The sequence below is a fragment of the Stegostoma tigrinum genome, chromosome 12 (assembly GCF_030684315.1).
Source record: "Stegostoma tigrinum isolate sSteTig4 chromosome 12, sSteTig4.hap1, whole genome shotgun sequence".
NCBI lineage: Eukaryota > Metazoa > Chordata > Chondrichthyes > Orectolobiformes > Stegostomatidae > Stegostoma > Stegostoma tigrinum.
In genome coordinates, this window is record NC_081365.1 from 29221609 (window position 1) to 29243019 (window position 21411).

The 21411-nt window shown below is 42.0% G+C and overlaps 1 protein-coding gene across 1 annotated transcript in view; it reads left to right on the forward strand.

Annotated features, from left to right (window-relative positions):
- tfg (trafficking from ER to golgi regulator) overlaps positions 1-21411 on the forward strand; it is a 106066-nt gene that overhangs the window by 79418 nt on the left and 5237 nt on the right. The window contains exon 7 of the mRNA XM_048541450.2: positions 12531-12620. Within this exon, the coding sequence (XP_048397407.2) occupies positions 12531-12620 (90 nt within the window). The remainder of the gene's footprint in view (positions 1-12530; positions 12621-21411) is intronic.

Consider the following 21411-nt stretch of genomic DNA (forward strand, 5'->3'; position numbering starts at 1 on the left):
CTATTTTGGATTATGTGAAAAAGAAGACTTTTTGATTGAGTTATCTGTTTTACAGGAGTTTTATCTGATTTGCCCAACACCGATTTAAATCAATTATATTTATATCATCAGTGACAAAGCACTTAATAGTTTATATTTTAGGTCATCATTTATTTAGTTTCTGTTTCTTATAAAACTAGTCACGTGGTCATGTTGATGAAGCAAGTTTTGTTCAAAATTAATCAGATTCACTAAATAACTTTCTGATCTGTAAAAGGCCCTTTTGCTGTAAACCCTGCATCATTGGTCCTGGTTAACTGCCAATGTAACTTCCAGTTTCTGGCTTATAACTTTGCTTCACATGCCAGGGATTTTTTCATGACACCAGTCTTCTTTCACTTCCATTAGCTTGATTACTTTTCAAAATATAAAATTAGCTGTAGAATCTGTATATCAAGTTAGTATAATTGACTTCTTAGAAACAGGAATGCCAAGCTGAATCAGTTTAGGCAAAGGGTTATCATAAGGCATTGCTTGGCATTGAAACTTCTAGGTAAGATAGTGAAGTTCACGCAAGGAATTTTCAAAAGGTGCTCTTTTCTTGATTTCTCCAGCGCAAAAATAATGACATGCTCGTTGTCTTGTTACATTTCAGTCTTTTTCAAGATCAGTCAGAGTTTAATTTAGCCTTGGATTACTATTGGTCCTGTATTTGCACCCAGACTACTGGTGCTATTTTTCTGCCTCCACTGTCAGTCTCTGGCACACTGTGAAACAGCAGTTTTTGAGTAGTTTTTTTCCACTGTTCAACCGCAGCTAGCAAATCTTGTCATAAAGTCAGGGAGTTCTACAGTGTAGAAAATGGCCTTTTGGCCCATCATGTCTTTGCCAATCAAAGACGACCACCTATCTATTTGAATCCCAAGGCCCATAGACGTGTATGCCCTAGCATTGCAAGTGCACACCTATATGAACTTTTTACATGTGGGGGTTTCTGCCTCTATCACCCTTGCAGATAGTGAGTTCCAGATTCCCGTCACCCTGTGGATGAAAATGTTTTTCCTAATATCCCCTAGATCTTCTGCCCCTTAATTTAAATCGATATTCCTTGGTCACTGATCCCTCCAGCACAGGGAAAAGTTTTTTTCTGTCTGTGTTACACTGTACTCCTCATAATTTTATACATTTCAATCATGTCCTTCCTCAATCATCTTTGCTCTAAGGAAGACAACCGTAGTCTATCCAATCTTCCTACATAACTGACACTCTGCAGCACAAGTAACATCCTGGTAAATCTCCTCTGCACCCTCTCCAGTGCTATCAAATCCATCCAAAAATGTAGATTCCAAAACTGTTCATAGTACTCTAGCTTTGGCTTGACTATACAGTTTCAGCTTAAATTCCTTGTGCTTAAACTCTATGAGGGCACGTGTCACCTTAACTACTTTATCCACCTGGCCTGATATCTTAAGGAACTGGTGTACGTTCATGCCAAGGTCCCTCTGATCCTCAGTGCTTCTTGAGGTCCTATCGTTCATTTTCTAAATAGAACATAGAACAACACAGCGCAGAACAAGGCCCTTCGGCCCTCTATGTTGCGCCGACCTGTGAGCTAATCTAAGCCCATTCCCCTACACTATCCCATCATCATCCATATGCTTATCCAAGGGCTGTTTAAATGCCCCTCATGTGGCTGAGTTAACTACATTGGCAGGCAGGGCATTCCACCCCTTACCACTCTCTGAGTAAAGAACCTGCCTCTGACATCTGTCTTAAATCCATCACCCCTCAATGTGTAGCTATGCCCCCTTGTACTAGCTGAAGTCATCATCCTCGGAAGAAGACTCTCACTGTCCACCCCATCTAATCCACTGATCATCTTGTACGTCTCTATTAAATCCCCTCTTAGCCTCCTTCTCTCCAATGAGAACAGATCCAAGTTCCTCAGCCTTTCTTCATAAAACCTTCACTCCAGACCAGGCAACATCCTGGTAAATCTCCTCTGCACCTATTCCAACGATTCCACATCCTTCATGTAATGGAGCGACCACGCAATATTCAAAGTGAGGCCGCACTAGCGTTTTGTAGAGTTGCACCATGACATCACGTCTCCGGAACTCAATCCCACTACCAATGCAACCCAAAACACCATCAGACTTCTGAACAGCACTATCAACCTGAGTGGCAATTGTCAGGAATCTATGTACATGGACACCAAAATCCCTCTGCACATCCACACTACCAAGAATCTTTCCGTTGACCCGGTGTTCTGCCTTCCTATTATTCCTCCCAAAGTGAACCACCTCACATTTATCCATATTAATCTCCATTTGCCACCTTTCGGCCCAATTCTGCAGTTTATCCAAGTCTCCTTGCAACCTGCAACATTCTTCCACAATGTCCACTACTCCACCGACTTTAGTGTCATCTGCAAACTTACTCACCCATCCACCAATGCCTGCGTCCAAGTCATTTATACAAATGACAAACAGCAATCTTTGATAATAAAATGTGAGGCTGGATGAACACAGCAGGCCAAGCAGCATCTCAGGAGCACAAAAGCTGACGTTTCGGGCCTAGACCCTTCATCAGAGAGGGGGATGGGGGGAGGGAACTGGAATAAATAGGGAGAGAGGGGGAGGCGGACCGAAGATGGAGAGCAAAGAAGATAGGTGGAGAGGGTGAGCAAAGAAGATAGGTGGAGAGGGTGGGCAAAGAAGATAGGTGGAGAGGGTGAGCAAAGAAGATAGGTGGAGAGGGTGAGCAAAGAAGATAGGTGGAGAGGGTGAGCAAACAAGATAGGTGGAGAGGTGGAGAGCAATCTTTGCCTTATTTGTCCTGCTCAAGAGTATTCCCTCACATTTATATGGGCTGAATTCCATTTCCAACCAATCAACCCATCTCATCGGTCTATCTATATCTTCTGTAATCTAAAGCTGTCCTCCTCACTATTTACTAACCTACCAGTTTTTGGATCATCTGTGAACTTAACAGTCCACCCTCCTATGTTCGAGTCTACGTGGTTTATATAAACCACAAACAGTAAGAAGCTTAACACTGACCCTTCTGGAAACCCCTTGGACACACACTTCCAGTCGATAACAACGACCCACCCAGCATTTTATGAAAGAAGAGCAATGCAGCACCCGTGCAATGGATCTGTGCACCTCTTGAATCCCCAGGTTTTTAAAGCAGGTCTCAGAATGAGTCCGATTTGCCCCAGCACTCTATATCGATTCAATCAGGAGTCTGGACAAGACAATATTGCCATTCAAGGGAAATGTCTTTATGACTTCATTCAGTTCAGCCAACTGCCATCCAGAGATGTGCAGATTAGTTGGATTGGCCACACTAAATTTCACCACAGTGTCCAGGGACGTGCAGGCAAGTGGATTAAGCATGGTAAAGGTGGGGTTGCAGGGATAGGATGGGGACCTGCCTCTGGTGGGATGCTCTTTGCAGTGTTGGTGCAGACTTGAGGGGCCGAATGGCTTCTTTCCACATGGTAATGATTTATTCTACAAATTCATGAGACAGTTTGCTGTTTCTTATTCAAACAGATTTTTTTGCTTCTTTTGGAGAAGGAGCAGGGCAAAGACTTCTGCAGTAGAAATTGCCTCAGGAGTTGGGACAGAGGTCTAACATAAAACATTAATTTTGATTGGTGTAGTGTCTGCTTTTCATTTAAAAAGGATTCCACTCACTATTGGATGAATGTTCTTCCGACCTGCAATTTAGAATCTCAGATGTTTAGTGAAGGCAGGAAGGATGAATCCACTGCTTTATTTTAACCACCATCTGAAGCAGCCTGACATAACTTTGCTCCCAAAGTACTGGACTAAATTGATGCCGTTAGTTGCTTGGTCTGCTCAAAACAATTCTGGCAGCTGTTTTCAAACAGATTTCTGACCTGGAGTATAGTGATCAGGAAGTGGAATCAATGCCAAAGCAGCGAAAGGTAGCAAAAGGAACAGGCCATTCAGCCCTGCCATTCGCTTTGATCATGGCTGATCATTCACCTCAGTACCGTGTTCCTACTTTTTCCCATACTCTTTTTGATCCCTTTAGTGCTAAGAACTATATCTGAGTTCTTATTTGAAAGCATTTGATGCTCTAGACAATCACTTCCTGTTGCAGAGAATTCTATAGGCTCACCATTCTCTGGTGAAGAAATTTCTCCTCCCCAGTCCTAAATGACCTCTTCCATACCCTTAGACTGTGATGCTTAGTTCTGGATTCCCCTGTCATTGGGAGTATCCTTCAGTATTTGCCTCGTCTAATCCCATTAGAGTTTTATACAATTCTGTGAGACCCCTCCACCCCCCGCATACTCCTGAATCCTGATGAATGTAGTCCTGATTGAATCAGTCTGTCTTCATATGTCAGTCCTGCCATCCCAGAAATCAGTCTGGTAAAGCTTAGCGCAGTTGTGTCATATCCCAAACGTTCTTCCCTAGAAAAGGAGACAATGATATGGCATTTCTTCCAGGGACGGAAGATAGTGAGATCATTGTTCAAAAGAAGATAATTGAAGTTTGAGCTGGTAGCAGCACTATGGATGACTAATTCAAAAGGTCGGGCTTTTGACTACTTCTGCAGTGGCCTGCACAGTATGACTGGAATTTAAAATGTGTATGTACTGGAATCTGGAACAATGAACGTATCATAATGCCCACCAACCTCAAACATTGCAAGGCATCTGTCATTTTGGAGGACGTTGCTTCCCCTCTCTAGATATTGGATGAGCGAACTGGCAGCACCAACAGTTGAGATGTTAGGAAGAATTGGAGCTACTTGTCAGTATGCATGTGTAAACTGACCATGCTTCTGCAGATAATTTTGCAAGGCAGAGTACATGGATGAGGAAGTGGGATTGGCAATGAAATAATGCTTGGAGGATTGTAGAGGTAATATTGTGGGAAGAGAAATCACTGCTGCAGCTTTGACTACAATTGGATAGTTGAGGTTAAAACCAAGTGAGGGTAGTTTAACTGTGCTGGGCAATGAAACAGGATGGTCCAATTGATACTAGTAGAAGGCCAAGAGTTGAGAAGCAATGTGTAGTATTCCAGTCAGATGCAGAGAATGTAATTTAAAATTGTATTTCAGTGCTGAAACAGGGATGTAATGACCTAGAGTTGTGTGGAAAATTGGCATTGATGTGAAATAAGACACTATACTCCAGAACTTCACAGAGGAAGGTGAGAATGGTAATGGAGGAATAGTTTTGAGTAAGGTTTGGTACCAAAAGGATGATTTATAACATCAGCAGTCATGGAACCCCGGCAAGGAAATTGAGTTGCCAGTCATTTCATGGAAAAGGGATAAAGGAAAGATTGCTAAGTCATTTGCCTTAGATATAGGGAGGGATACTGGAGGAAGACATGAGTTCATTGTTACAGCAGGAGAAAGATGTGAAGAGCTTTAGCTTAACAGCCTAGAGAAATTTATGGGAAAACAAGCAGTTGAATGATTTTCAGGAAGATAATAGATGCTGCAGAAAAGAAACCCAGGGTTAGCTTTGATACCATATGTGCATGACGTCTCCATGCATAGACAGACTTGTTAACTATTTTCTATTTGAACGTGGTCCACATTAGAAGTGACTGTGGAGCATTTTCCCCACGACAAGGGAGGAACATTCCTTATAATTTTGAGGAAATTGCAAACTTTTATTGGTACCTGGGATTAATATTTGTAGGAACGCATTTAGTACCATAGAAATTGACTTGATATGCAATCTGTATTGTTGGATAGAAAATTCTTAGTTCATTGTCTGTTGTTGCTTCGTCTTTGTGTCAGGGTGAGGAGGAAAATCCTAAGTCTAACTTGGCCAAACTGGAAATCAAACCTGTATTGTTGGTTCTGTTCTGAACCATACACTAGTCGGCTAGTCACTGGAGCTATCCAGACCCCATGTTTAAACTATGGCTTGAAAAATTATCCTGTTGTGGTTTGAGAGTCTTAAACCCTCAAAGGAACCAAGTACCAATGTTGTAGTGTTCAGTGCAGACCTAATAAACAGTGCCTATTGCTGTTTAATTTCTAGTAGTGTGGTCATAAATATTTATGAAGTGTTGTGAAGAGATAGATGAACCACTCAGTTTAAATTCAATCCAGACGAATTAGTTGCACAGAATATGATTTGTACTGAAAAGTATCTTAATTTAAATAACTTATCAACCACAGTAGAAATTGTGGCTCTGCAACATAACCCTTTGAATTAGAGGTAGATATCACTGAGACCAAAGCTTATTTTAATGATTGCTGGAATTACATTAATTTTGCATGGTGGAGGTGTGCTCTAATGAATTTCCTCATTTATATTTAGAGCCATAGAGCTGTACAGAATGGAAATGGGCCTTTTGGCCCATATCCTTCTAAACTCTTCCCATTTGCCTGGATATATGAATAGGAAGGGTTTAGAGGGATATTGTACAACTGCTGCCAAATGGCACTAGACAAATTTAGGATATCTGGTCTGAATGGATGAGTTGGACCAAAAGGCCCATTGCTATTCTGTATAGTTCTGTGGCTCTAAATACAAATGAATAAATTCATTAGAGCACATTTTCACCATGCAAAATTAATGTTATTTCCAGTAATCATTAAAATAAGTTCTGGACTCAGTAATCTGGCAGTGGTAAACTCTCACCTTTGAATCAAATGGTTACGTTCATGACTTTTTGCAGAGACACACACCTCATCTAGACTTGTGCTCCTCTATGGTACCGAGGCAGTATTGCATTGTTGGATGTGTCTTATTTGGTTGGAGCCCTGTCCAACCTTCTGGTACACCGGAAAAAAAGTTCCGTTTGAAAAATATAGTCAGACAGTTTTGTCTTGACAGATCCTCAACTAACATCACAGAAAGCAGCACAATCTAACTTCTCATGCTGTTATTTTTAAGATTTTGTGTGAACACAGTTTGATTTCAGCATTTCTTTATGTTACAAAGTGGCTGCACGTTAGTACTACCTAAATGGTTGTGAAACTATTTTGGTTGTCTGGGAACATATAGAATACTATACAAATGCATGCTGTCTCTTCCAAACTTGCATTTTTAGATTTAAATCTGGTTATCCTCTGTTAGGACAAAGGCCTTTATTCCAGACTTCCTTTTGAAGCATCATATCATTCACAGGATATGGGATGATGCAGAAATGCTGAACCCTGAAGTCTCATCATTGAAAATACACTCCACTGTTCCTCAGCAAATCAGTCATTTTTATCTTGTCAGCTTTTAACAATACTACATTTCTTCCACAGCCTACATTCTGTATACAAAGGAATTTCAATCATTGCTGGAATTTGTGTTTCTTGGGACAACCTACCTAATTTTCACTCCCGACATTCCAAAATGAGCTTGGTGCAGTGTGATTTAAGTTGTTTACATATTTTTAATCTTGAGAATAAGCAGGTATTATGGAAACCTTTTCTTTAAGTAAGTTGAATCTTGTAAACATGCAATATGTTCTTGCACTCTAATAAGCTTTTGTCTGTTCTGCCTTTAAGACCCCCTTTTCCCTTCTCCCTTGGGTATAATTCAAATTTTCTCCTGAAAGTAAAATTGATACTAGCTTTAACTACTACACATAAGTGGGATCCACGTGTTGACCATTCTGTTCAAAGAATTTCTCCCACTTTTTAAAATTTAATTCATTCATGGGCTAATTAATTAATAAGCTCCTTGTTCCTGGACTCAGCCACAAGTTGAGAAATCTTCTCAGGTGCAACATGCTCTATCTTACCTGATGACAGTTTCAACATATCAATCTGGTAAAAGCCTTGTAACTTTTTTCTCTGTATTTTCCCTAGTTCTTTAATATTCTCTTTGTGATATGAAGTTCAAAACTGCCCATCATGATCCTCTAGAAATGGCTAGCCAACATTTTGTTTCCGAGCATCAAAAGATCAGAGCTGAGGAGTAAAAAGTAAATCAGAATAACTGGCATTAGAGAAACAGAGAATAAATACATAAATAAAAGCTTAAAGGCTATGCAATATTGCTAAGAAGTGTGTATGTTTAGAAGTGAATCAACAGAGAAAGCCACAGAGAATAAAATCAAGTACTGTAGAAGGGACATGAAGCTGGCAGTTGCTACTCTGTAGAAAACTCCACAGAAAAACCTACAATTTTAACTTGGTGTTTTAATTTCTTTGCTCAAATCCAAAAGAAATCATGATCTCTTTCTCTTCTTGATCTTTTCCAACCTTTTTAATTTATTTGAGTTCGTTCAAAGTAATAGAAAACTAAAGGTGTGTTATTTTCTAGTTTCGTAGCTATGTTTTGGCCGTCAACATCTGTTTTACTCAAACATCTGAATTTGATGTTAATAACTTGTTGAACCATTTTGTTATCAATCCCAAAATACTTATTAGAATTCTCATGATAGACCTTATTTTCCAAGTTTGCCATATGATGTATGAATTAAATTTGACAAGTGGGAAATTAGAGGAAAAATTTGGTAACTCTTGGTTTTTTAAAAAATTTCGTATTGGAATTATTTGTGCTGAGTGTGTGGAAACAGTGCTGGCTATTTCAGTGGGGAAATTTGAATGGAACTAGTGAACACTTGATGACAGATGGATGATTGTTTCTTGTTAGGAAAGATTTCGGATTCTGATGAGCACCTTTGTTCTGATAATGCTGGAGATATTTTCTTCTTCCTAGTGTCTGACTTGTTTGAGAGAAATCTATGCCTTTATGACAATATTGTCCAGTTAGTAATTGCTGACTAGCCAAAAATGTAGCTGCAAGAATACCATTTTAACCATGTTTCATAATTTTAATAGAAACATGGTCTTGCATGTATGCACTTAAGATAGGAAACCTTTTATTAACCAACACCCAATTCCCATTATCTCTGATACTATTTTAACCTATGGGACCAGGAGTGTGCTGGTTAATCAAACATTCCGAGTAATCAAGCGGTCCGCATAATCAATGTAAAAACACGCACTAAGTAATAGAAATGTAGTGTAGGGGGTATGCATGTAACTGTTATACTTTATTTGCAACATAAGTCACTTAAATAATATTGCAACTTTACCCTAGATAAAAATTAGTAGCAGAGAACCTTCTCACTGGCATCCTCAACTGACTACTCGGACATTGCAGTGGATCGCGGTATTTGAGGAGAAATTGACTCAAAATTCAGTTAGCTATTGCATGTAGCCATTCAGTTGAGCTACAAGTGTATGTACATAGAAGTAAATAAATTTTAAAAATCTATAATAATTGGCCAGAATAATACAATAAACCCTGGTATTTGAAGTGTGTAATTTTTGCCAGTTTATCGAGAGTGTCAGCACATAAGATGTGATTTAAAACAAAGTTTGCTGTACATCTGAAACTACTTCAAGTGCCTGGATTTCCTTAAGCAATTGCAAACTTCTGGTGATATAAATTATGTTTTTGAAACCAATGCATGAGTAGATCCTTGAACTATGAGAGAGAGCTTTCAGAAAATCTGAACAAATTAAGTGAACTATAACCAGTAGAGAATGGAATTTAATGTGGCTGAATGTTAGATGACATTTGGGTGTTCCAGTTTCCCCTCAGTCCAAAGATGTGCAGGTTAGGTGGATTGGCTAAGATCAATGCAGCATTACAGGGATAGGATGGGAGTTGGGCCTGGGTGGGATGCTCTTTAGAGGGCCAGTGTGGACTTGATGGGCCAAATGTTGCCTCTCCACACTCTGTGGAATTCTATGATTATGCCTCTGGCATGCTGTCTTAAACTCCTCTTGAGCTAGATACAGTACATTGGCACGAAGATAATGTGATTTCACTGCTGTTTTAAGCTGCTTGCAATATTCTGAATCCTCTTCAACATGTTAGTGCCATGTAACACAGTGCAGCGTATCCTCAGTATCATTTTTGTCCCGACATCTCTCAAAACACAAAGGCATTTTACACTTGCGTGAGGAATAAGAGAATGGTCAAAGAAAGAGTAGGGCCGATCAGGGATAGCATAGGGAACTTGTGTGTGGAGCCTGAGGAGGTAGGGGAACCCCTAAATGAGTTTTTTGCTTCTGTATTTACGAAAGAAACCAACTTTGTAGTGAATGAAACCTTTGAAGAGCAGGTGTGCATGCTGGAATGGATAGAGATAGACGAAGCTGATGTGCTGAAAATTTTGTCAAACATTAAGATTGACAAGTCGCCAGGCCCGGACCAGATTTGTCCTCGGCTGCTTTCGGAAGCGAGAAATGCAATTGCTTCGCCACTTGCGAAGATCTTTGCATCCTCGCTCTCCACTGGAGTCGTACCTGAGGACTGGAGAGAGGCAAATGTAATTCCTCTCTTCAAGAAAGGAAATAGGGAAATTCCCGGCAATTATAGACCGGTAAGTCTCACGTCTGTCGTCTGCAAGGTGTTAGAAAGGATTCTGAGGGATAAGATTTATGACCATCTGGAAGAGCATGGCTTGATCAAATACAGTCAACACGGCTTTGTGAGGGGTAGGTCATGCCTTACAAACCTTATCGAGTTTTTTGAGGATGTGACTAGAAAAGTTGAGGGTCGAGCGTTGGATGTGGTGTATATGGACTTCAGTAAGGCATTTGATATGGTTCCCCATGGAAGGCTCATTCAGAAGGTCAGGAGGAATGGGATACAGGGGAACTTAGCTGCTTGGATACAGAATTGGCTGGCCAACAGAAGACAGCGAGTGGTAGTAGAAGGAAAATATTCTGCCTGGAAGTCAGTGGTGAGTGGGGTTCCACAGGGCTCTGTCCTTGGGCCTCTACTGTTTGTAATTTTTATTAATGACTTGGACGAGGGAATTGAAGGATGGGTCAGCAAGTTTGCAGACGACACAAAGGTCGGAGGTGTCGTTGACAGTGTAGAGGGCTGTTGTAGGCTGCAGCGGGACATTGACAGGATGCAGAGATGGGCTGAGAGGTGGCAGATGGAGTTCAACCTGGATAAATGCGAGGTGATGCATTTTGGAAGGTCGAATTTGAAAGCTGAGTACAGGATTAAGGATAGGATTCTTGGCAGCGTGGAGGAACAGAGGGATCTTGGTGTGCAGATACATAGATCCCTTAAAATGGCCACCCAAGTGGACAGGGTTGTTAAGAAAGCATATGGTGTTTTGGCTTTCATTAACAGGGGGATTGAGTTTAAGAGTCGTGAGATCTTGTTGCAGCTCTATAAAACTTTGGTTAGACCGCACTTGGAATACTGCGTCCAGTTCTGGGCGCCCTATTATAGGAAAGATGTGGATGCTTTGGAGAGGGTTCAGAGGAGGTTTACCAGGATGCTGCCTGGCCTGGAGGGCTTATCTTATGAAGAGAGGTTGACTGAGCTCGGTCTCTTTTCTTTGGAGAAAAGGAGGAGGAGAGGGGACCTAATTGAGGTATACAAGATAATGAGAGGCATAGATAGAGTTGATAGCCAGAGACTATTTCCCAGGGCAGAAATGGCTAACATGAGGGGTCATAGTTTTAAGCTGGTTGGAGGAAAGTATAGAGGGGATGTCAGAGGCAGGTTCTTTACGCAGAGAGTTGTGAGAGCATGGAATGCATTGCCAGCAGCAGTTGTGGAAGCAAGGTCATTGGGGTCATTTAAGAGACTGCTGGACATGTATATGGTCACAGAAATTTGAGGGTGCATACATGAGGATCAATGGTCGGCACAACATTGTGGGCTGAAGGGCCTGTTCTGTGCTGTACTGTTCTATGTTCTATGTTCTAAAAGTGTGAAGAATAAGTGTGTCTGCGACAAGATGATTGGAGAGGAGGAGATCGAGGTGGTTTCTCCCCATGATATTCTAACTCCCTGGTGTTGACTGGTTTGTCACAACCAAAAACCGATGTGCCGGGACCTTAAGGCAGGAAAGAGAAATTCAGCATTTTCATTGCAGTGAGCGGATTTTGATGGATCCTCAACATACTTTTGAGTAGATTCAACCACTTAATTTGAGATTTCTGAGCAATTCTCTTCTTCAGTTTGTTAGACAAATAAGCATCGAAGTTTGTGAATTGTGTAAAAATATGAGAAGGACTTGGGTAGATTGGTTGTATGATGACACAGATTTGCAAGCCCTATTTTTATTGTATTTAAGGCATCTCTTGTTTCTATAGATATTGATTTGAAAATAGTAACTCAGTTCACCTTTCAGCCTGGGAGAACCCATTGATACCAATTACATTTCACCTGCAGGAGACTTGAATTTTGCCATTTAAGAAAAGGATCTGTGCAGAACATTTTCCAGCAGTTACAATGTTTTAAAACAGGAAAGCGCATTTGTTCTGACATTGCGTTAGGGAAAGCAGCTATCAGAAGTAAACCTCTTGTAAACTAGCATACTGAAGTTAGAATCCACACAGGATCTACTGAAATAGTGCCAGATTGCGATGTCCATCACGTCTCAACTCCTTCACTCTGAGGGCAGGTCGAACTCTCTGTGAGTGTGCTGTTCGTTTTCAAGTTGGTAGTGTACTTAGCAAAAGTAACAATGCAAATGTATGCTTGTCCTAATCTCAGTTTTCACTTTATGATGATGGTGTTTAATTTCAATTACTTCGTTTTTATTAAATAGGTCAAATGTATCAGCAGTACCAGCAACCAGGATATGCACCTCAACAGCAACAACCGCCAACCCAGGCACAGTATGGATTGCAGTACCCAGGTGAGGACACAGCAATAAAGGGAGAAAGTCATCAATGTTGGTTTCCATTCTAAATTCTTTGAAAGTATCTATGGGGAGCTTTTGTAATAAAGCTTTCTGTGGAACTTTGGAGTAGACCAGTGTAATTTGAGTTGAATCGTTTCTTTTCTCTGTCTCTTGCTATCAAAAGACAATCCCTGATGTTTTTGTAGTGATGAACCTGTGCTTTTTTCTCAAACAACGATCTAAATAGCTTTATCATTAAAAACACTGTTAAGCATTTAAAGCCAGGATATCCAGTTATCCACGGTTGAATTGATTTAAATTTGCTGAAAATGACAATTCCAAAAAAAAGCATGCTGAACCAAATCTGCCAGGATTATGCTGATACTACTAGCAGTAAGAAGTGTAACCTTAACCTCATCCAAATAATTTTTCGAGTACTGTTTAAACCATAATTGGTTGTGTGCTAACTTTACAATTCTTCATGTTGCAGAGAATGGACGCCATCGTGGAGTAAGTCTCTTTCCTTAAGGGTTTGCTACTTTCTAACTGCATAAATGGTGGCTCACAATGCAGATCAAATTTATTGTAGACAAGTGTAAATGCACATGGTGACATGATGTGTTGTTTGAAGAGTTGAGGGGGATGTTGAAAACATTCTTCCAGTTGCTGGATTTATCATTTAATCTGTTAATCTAGCAATCAAAAGGCAAGGAAAATGAGCTAGGTTGCTAAACCTGAGAATTGGAAAGTGTGCTTAGCTTGTGTAATACTCTGCTCCAGAACACGTTTTGTACCATTCGGTTCTGATCATTTAGATTTCAGAAAATAGTTTTGCATTATCAAAAATCAGCAGAGTCATAGATATTGAACTATGAGGAAACACTGAAGAAAATTGGTCTTTTCAGCCTTTGAAAGGGGGCAGTTGAAAGGGAATTTCTTATCCATGTGCAAGGCTATAAAATGACAACACACAGATGGAACCTTTTTAACTTGATAAAACATCCTGAGAATGTAAATAAGTGCAGTGGCCATAGCCCCAGAGGACAACAAGCCTCCTCTTGTCTTTAGGAGAGACAGTTAGTGGTGCTTTTAACATAAGGGTCATAGCCTCAGGTAAGGTTGAGAATGTGGGACCTTCATTGTAACCTCAGCTGGTATTGGAGTTGAACCCATGCTTTTAGCATTGCAATGCATTGCAAACTGGCTTCCAGCCAACTGAGTTAACAGACAAAAATCAGCACAAATTGAGAAGCCAGTTATTAGATAGTTATAATCACAGCCAATATTATTAATGGACAAGTCAGATCCCAGATTGAAGCCTGGCTTTGGTGCTTTGTATTTTTAATTTAATGACATTGTCTTTCACTGAAACATAGGCAAGTAAAGCTGCAGATTTAGGTTTAACACTAAAAGAAGTTTATTTTGCAAAAAAAAAATAGAATACACCAAGCTATTTACATATAACATAATTTGAAAGATGTGAAAACACATGGTAAAATGGGCGACACGGTGGCTGAGTGGTTAGCACTGCCGTCTCTCAGTGCCAGGGACCCAGGTTCGATTCCAGCCTCGGGTAACTGTGCGGAGTTTGCACATTCTCCCGTGTCTGTGTGGGTTTCCTCCAGGTGCTCCGGTTTCCTCCCACAGTCCAAAGATGTGCAGGCTGGGTGGATCGGCCATGCTAAATTGCCCGTAGTGTTCAGGAGTGTGTGGGTTATAGGGGTGTGGGTTTGGATGGGATGCTCCAAGGGGCAGTGTAGACTTGTTAGGCCGAAGGGCCTGTTTTCACACTGTAGAGAAACTAATCTAAATACAATATTCCATTGAGCCCAACAGCAAATCTTTACAGTACTCAAACACCAAATCGAATTCCCTTCTCTGTCACCACTATAGACATACCTTAACTGTTTATTTCAATACCCAGTCTTGAAAGTATGATAGTGTCTTCTTTGAGTGTTCATACAAGTGAGTGTAATCTTTCTCAACTTTAAACAAATCCCTTCAGTGTTCTAACCAACCACTTATGGTCTGAAACTTTAAAACCAAAACCAAAATAAGCTAACCTATTTCTAACTTGTCTGAACTTTCTACTCCAGCAGAACTATTTCACACATCAAACTTCAACCAGAGTGAAACCATGCTATCAGTCTTTCCCCTAAGCAAAACAAAAATCAGTCCCTGATTTTTGTTTTTCAACTGACATTAGCTTAATGTTCTTCAATATTTATTGTCTGCATGTAAAACTCTCCCAATACAAACAAATTCCCAAATACAAGTAAATGATAGAGCCCAACACACTAGTGCAAAAAGTAAGGCATTCACAGCAGTCTTTAGAAGTGCAAAGTGTGTGATCTATTTTGGCCTCCTCCAGTATTTCCCAGCATTACAGATACCCGTCTTCAGCCAATTCAATACACTCCACATGATATTGAGAAACTGTTGGAGGCAATGAATATCCCAAAGGCTATGGGTCCTGATAATATTCTGGCAATTGTACTGAAGCTTTGTGCTCCAGAACATGCAGCTCCCCTAGCCAAGCTCTTCTAGTACAGTTACAACACTGTCATCTACCTGACAATGTTGAAAATTGCCCAGGTATGTCCTACGCAACAAGCAGGACAGATTTAAACCCAGCCAGTTTCTGCCTAATTAGCCTGCTCTTGATCATCAGTAAGATGATGGAAGACACCGTTAACAGTATTATCAAGCAATGCCTCAGCAATAGCCTGCTCGTTGAAGCCCCATTTGGGTTCCACCAAGGCCACTCAGCTTCTGACCTCATTACAGCCTTGAATCAAACATGGACAACTGAGCTGAATTCCAGAAGTAAGATGAGAGTAACGGCCCTTAACATGAAGGTCACATTTGACTGAGCATGACATCAATGAACCCTGTAAAACTGGACTTACTGGATATCAAGTGGTAAACCTTGTGCTAGTTGGAGTCATGCCTGGCACATAGGAAGATGTTTGAGGTTGTCGGAGGTCAGTCATCTCGTTGCCGGGATACTCTGCAGGAGTTCCTCAGAGTAGTGCCAAGGTCAACTGCTTCATCAATAACCACCTTCCTCCTCCCACTCAGCAGTGAGAATGTTCACTGATGATTACACAGATGTTCAACACCATTTACGACTATTCAGATATGTGAAAGTTCATATACAGATACAGCAATATTTGGACAATATACAGGCTTGGGCTGACAAGTGGCAAGAAACATTCTCACCACATAAATGCCAGGCAATGACCATTGTGAATAAGAGACAATATATCCACCATTCCTTGAAATTTAATGGTGTTACAATCACTGAATCCCTCTCTGTCAACATTTTGGAGGTTACTATTGACTAGAAACTCAACTAGATTTGCCAAATAAACACGGTAGCTACAAAAGCAATGACTAGGAGTACTGCGGTGACTCTCACCCCCGACTCCCGAGAGCCTGTCCATCATCTACAAGGCACAAGTCAGAGTTTGATGGAATACTCCCCTCTTGCTCGGATGGGTGCAACACCAATAATGCTCAAGGAGCTCGAGATCATCTAGGACAAAATAGCCCGCTTAACTGACACCACAAACATCCATTCCTTCCACCATTGATGCTCTGTAGCAGCACCATATACCATCTACAAGATGACTGAAGAAATTCTCCAGAGATCCTGAGACGGCACCTTCCAAACCCATGACTACTTCCATATAGAAGGACAAGGGCAGCAGATGTATGGAAGCACTACCAACTGCCTGAAAGTTTCCCTTATAACGACTTACCATCCTGACTTGGAAATATATTACTGTTCCTTCCCTATTGCTAATCCTGGAATTCCCTTCCTAATAGCATTGAGAGTAATCCTACAGCACGTCAGGCAATTGATGTTGTCCAGCCAGCAGCGCCTGAAACCCAACAGTGAATAAAACTTAATAAGCACTCCAAGAACACTCTTCCTCATACTGTTTTTTTTAAGAAAAAACTCTATAATTACTAAAATATTAATCATTAAACCCCCCCATAAACACAGTCTAAAAGCTTTGCGCCATTTGTTCAAAATCCAAACTCTAAAATACGTAGTATTGAGATATAAGCATATGTCTTATGGATGACCCTAAGAGCTTTGGCAAATAGGTTATATAAGGAGCACCTAAAAGTGGAGGAGAAGTTTCAAAAGGAAATGCAAAAATTTTCAGATAGATTGTTGTAAGTTTGTTCAGGAATACTGAAGGGATACAGGAGATCTGAACTGAACAGAGTATTCTGGGTGATTTGTAGGACTGGAATAGCTTAGAGGTTGGGAACAATGCAGCTATGGAGAAATTTAAGCATAAGAATGAGAATTTTAAAATGGAAAAGATAGTGCGCCTGAAACCAGTGTAGGTCAGTGAGCATGGTTGAAGGATAAGTGAGGTTTGATGCATTTTATATTATAGGAAGCTGACTTTTGGATAAACTCATGTTTGTGGAATATGAGAGGCCAGCCACAAAAGAATAAAAATAGTCTGGTTGCAGGGAGAATTTCAGCAGTGCATAAGCTCAGACAGGCTAAGAGATTGTGATAGTACATTTGAAGAAATGTTCTTTTGAGGTGGGAAAGTACTTATCCATTTCAGGAAAGGCAATGGCCTAGTGGCATTATCACAGAACTGTTATGCAGAGATCCACGTAATGGATGTGAGTTTACTCGCTGAGCTAGAAGGTTAGCTTTCAGATGTTTCATCACCATTCTGGGTAACATCATCAGTGAGCCTCTGATGAAGCGCTGGTGTTATGTCCCGCTTTCTGTTTATCTGTTTAGCGTTCCTTGGGTTGGTGATGTCATTTCCTGTGTTGGTGATGTCATTTCCTGTTCTTTTTCTCAGAGGATGGTAGATTGGCTCCAAATCAATGTGTTTGTTGATGGAGTTCTGGTTGGAATGCCATGCCTCTAGGAATTCTCGTGCGTGTCTCTGTTTGGCTTGTCCTACGATGGACGTGTTGTCCCCATCAAAGTGGTGTCCTTCCTTATCTGTATGTAAGGATACTAATGATAGTGGGTCATGTCGTTTTGTGGCTAGTTGATGTTCATGTATCCTGGTGGCTAGCTTTCTGCCAGTTTGTCCAATGTAGTGTTTGTTACATTTTTTGTAAGGTATTTTGTAGATGACGTTCGTTTTATTTGTTGTCTGTATAGGGTCTTTTAAGTCCATTAGCTGCTGTTTTAGTGTGTTGGTGGGTTTGTGGGCTACCCTGATGCCAAGTGGTTCACAAAAGAGGAGGAAAACAACAACAAACTGCCATTCCTAGATGTCACAGTAGAGCGAACAGTCAATGGGGAACTTCAAACCAGCGTCTACAGGAAAACAACACATACGGACCAAATACTGAACTACAGGAGCAACCATCCCAACACTCACAAACGAAGCTGCATTAGAACATTATTCCAACGAGCCATCACACACTGCAGCACAGAGGAACTACGCAGAGCAGAGGAAAATCATCTATACAACGTATTCAAAAAGAATGGGTACCCTATGAACACAGTCCGCCGATTTCTCAGCAACAAACCAAAACAAACAGACAAAACGGGCCCAGAAACCATAACCACTCTCCCATACGTCAAAGACATTTCCGAAATGACTGCCAGACTACCCAGACCACTTGGCATCAGGGTAGCCCACAAACCCACCAACACACGAAAACTTAAAAGACCCTATACAGACAACAAGCAAAACGAACAAAGGCGAATTTGTAACCTGGAGCTTATTTCTGTTCAAATAGCTTTGATTAAATGAAACAAATCATTTGAACTCTGAGAGTGACAAAGGTATGGTGAAGGGGAAGCCTGGGGAGAAGGGTATTTCAATGTTAAGTTGTAAGGAAGTCATAGATAAATCATTCCTTTGCGATTTCTATTTGTACGAAAGCTCTAACAGCTGCTAAGGAGCCAACCATTTTAACCTTTTCATATTTGGAAAATATTATCGCTGATGCATTTAAACTGTGTCATACTGCAGGTGAGATGTAGTCAAATATATTAGAACCTGACTAGATATTCAGAACTAAAACAAAATAACCCATAACTTTTTATTTTAATGCCTGCGCATTTTTAAAGCCCATTTTGATGACTGGACTTGGTAATGGAGGCTCAGTCCCTGTGTTGGTCTGAATTTCTGATTTAGATTTAGCGAAATAACCATATTTACTGATTTAAGCACAGCCATTATTTATAGGAGCAGTTACCAGGGGAAGATATTTAACTGGGGTAAAAGAAACCATGACGCTATCAGACAGGAGCCGGGAAGTACAGATTGGGAACAATTGTCTCACAGAAAGGGCACAGCAGACATGTGGAGGCTGTTTTAAGGAGCAGTTGTTGCGAGTGATGTATAAATTTGTTCCTCTGAGACAGGTAAGAAGGGGTAAGATTAAGGAACCTTGGATGACGGGTACAGAGGTGCCTCTTGTCAAAAAGAAAAAGGCAGCGTACGTAAGGTGGAGGAAGCAGGGGTCTGGCATAGCTTTAGAGGATTACAGGCTTGCTCGGAAGAAGCTCAGAAGTGGACTGAGGAGGGCCAGGAGGGGGCACGAGAAAGGCCTGGCAGGAAGGATTAGGGAGAACCCGAAGGCATTTTACTCATACGTAAGGAATAAGAGAATGATCAGGGAGAAGGTAGGGCTGATCAGGGAGAAGGTAGGGCTGATCAGGGATAGCGTAGGGAACTTGTGCGCGGAGTCTGAGCAGATAGGAGAAGCCCTAAATGAGTTTTCACTAAGGAAAGGGACCTTGTTGCGAATGAGAACTTTGAGGAGCAGGAAAACAGGCTTGAACAGATCAAGATAATAAAATGTGAGGCTGGATGAACACAGCAGGCCAAGCAGCATCTCAGGAGCACAAAAGCTGACGTTTCGGGCCTGGACCCTTCATCAGAGAGGGGGATGGGGGGAGGGAACTGGAATAAATAGGGAGAGAGGGGGAGGCGGACCGAAGATGGAGAGTAAAGAAGATAGGTGGAGAGGGTGTAGGTGGGGAGGTAGGGAGGGGATAGGTCAGTCCAGGGAAGACGGACAGGTCAAGGAGGTGGGATGAGGTTAGTAGGTAGCTGGGGGTGCGGCTTGGGGTGGGAGGAAGGGATGGGTGAGAGGAAGAACCGGTTAGGGAGGCAGAGACAGGTTGGACTGGTTTTGGGATGCAGTGGGTGGGGGGGAAGAGCTGGGCTGGTTGTGTGGTGCAGTGGGGGGAGGGGATGAACTGGGCTGGTTTAGGGATGCAGTGGGGGAAGGGGAGATTTTGAAACTGGTGAAGTCCACATTGATACCATATGGCTGCAGGGTTCCCAGGCGGAATATGAGTTGCTGTTCCTGCAACCTTCGGGTGGCATCATTGTGGCAGTGCAGGAGGCCCATGATGGACATGTCATCAAGAGAATGGGAGGGGGAGTGGAAATGGTTTGCGACTGGGAGGTGCAGTTGTCCCAGTCGCAAACCATTTCCACTCCCCCTCCCATTCTCTTGATGACATGTCCATCATGGGCCTCCTGCACTGCCACAATGATGCCACCCGAAGGTTGCAGGAACAGCAACTCATATTCCGCCTGGGAACCCTGCAGCCATATGGTATCAATGTGGACTTCACCAGTTTCAAAATCTCCCCTTCCCCCACTGCATCCCTAAACCAGCCCAGTTCATCCCCTCCCCCCACTGCACCACACAACCAGCCCAGCTCTTCCCCCCCACCCACTGCATCCCAAAACCAGTCCAACCTGTCTCTGCCTCCCTAACCGGTTCTTCCTCTCACCCATCCCTTCCTCCCACCCCAAGCCGCACCCCCAGCTACCTACTAACCTCATCCCACCTCCTTGACCTGTCCGTCTTCCCTGGACTGACCTATCCCCTCCCTACCTCCCCACCTACACCCTCTCCACCTATCTTCTTTACTCTCCATCTTCGGTCCGCCTCCCCCTCTCTCCCTATTTATTCCAGTTCCCTCCCCCCATCCCCCTCTCTGATGAAGGGTCCAGGCCCAAAACGTCAGCTTTTGTGCTCCTGAGATGCTGCTTGGCCTGCTGTGTTCATCCAGCCTCACATTTTATTATCTTGGAATCTCCAGCATCTGCAGTTCCCATTATCTCTTGAACAGATCAAGATTGAGGAAGTGGATGTGCTGGAAATTTTGTCAAACATTAAGATTGATAAGTCCCCAGGGCCAGGCCAGATTTATCCGAGGTTGCTCCGGGAAGCGAGAAAGGAGGTTGCTAAGCCGCTGGCGAAGATCTTTGCTTCCTCACTCTCCATGGGGGTCGTACCAGAAGATTGGAGGGAGGAAAATGTTGTTCCTCTTTTCAAGAAAGGGAATAGGGAAATCCCTGGAAATTACAGACCAGTCAGTCTCATGTCTGTGGTCAGCAAGATTTTGGAATGAATTCTGAGGGATAGGATTTATGACTATTTGGAAAAGCATAGCGTGATTAAAGGTAGTCAGCATGGCTTTGAGAGGGGCAGGTCATGCCTTACAAATCTTATTGAGTTCTTTGAGGAAGTCACGAGACAGGTTGACGAGGGTCGAGCAGTGGATGTGGTGTACATGGACTTCAGCAAGGCATTTGAAAAGGTTCCCCATGGCAGGCTCATTCATAAAGTCAGGAGGTATGGGATACAGGGTGATTTGGCTGTCTGGATTCAAAATTGGTTGGCTGACAGGAGGCAGAGAGTGGTTGTAGATGGTAAGTATTTTGCCTGGAGATCAGTGCTGAGTGGTGTCCCGCAGGGCTCTGTTCTTGAGCCTCTGCTCTTTGTAGTTTTTATAAATGACTTGGATGAGGAGGTTGAGGGATGGGTTAGT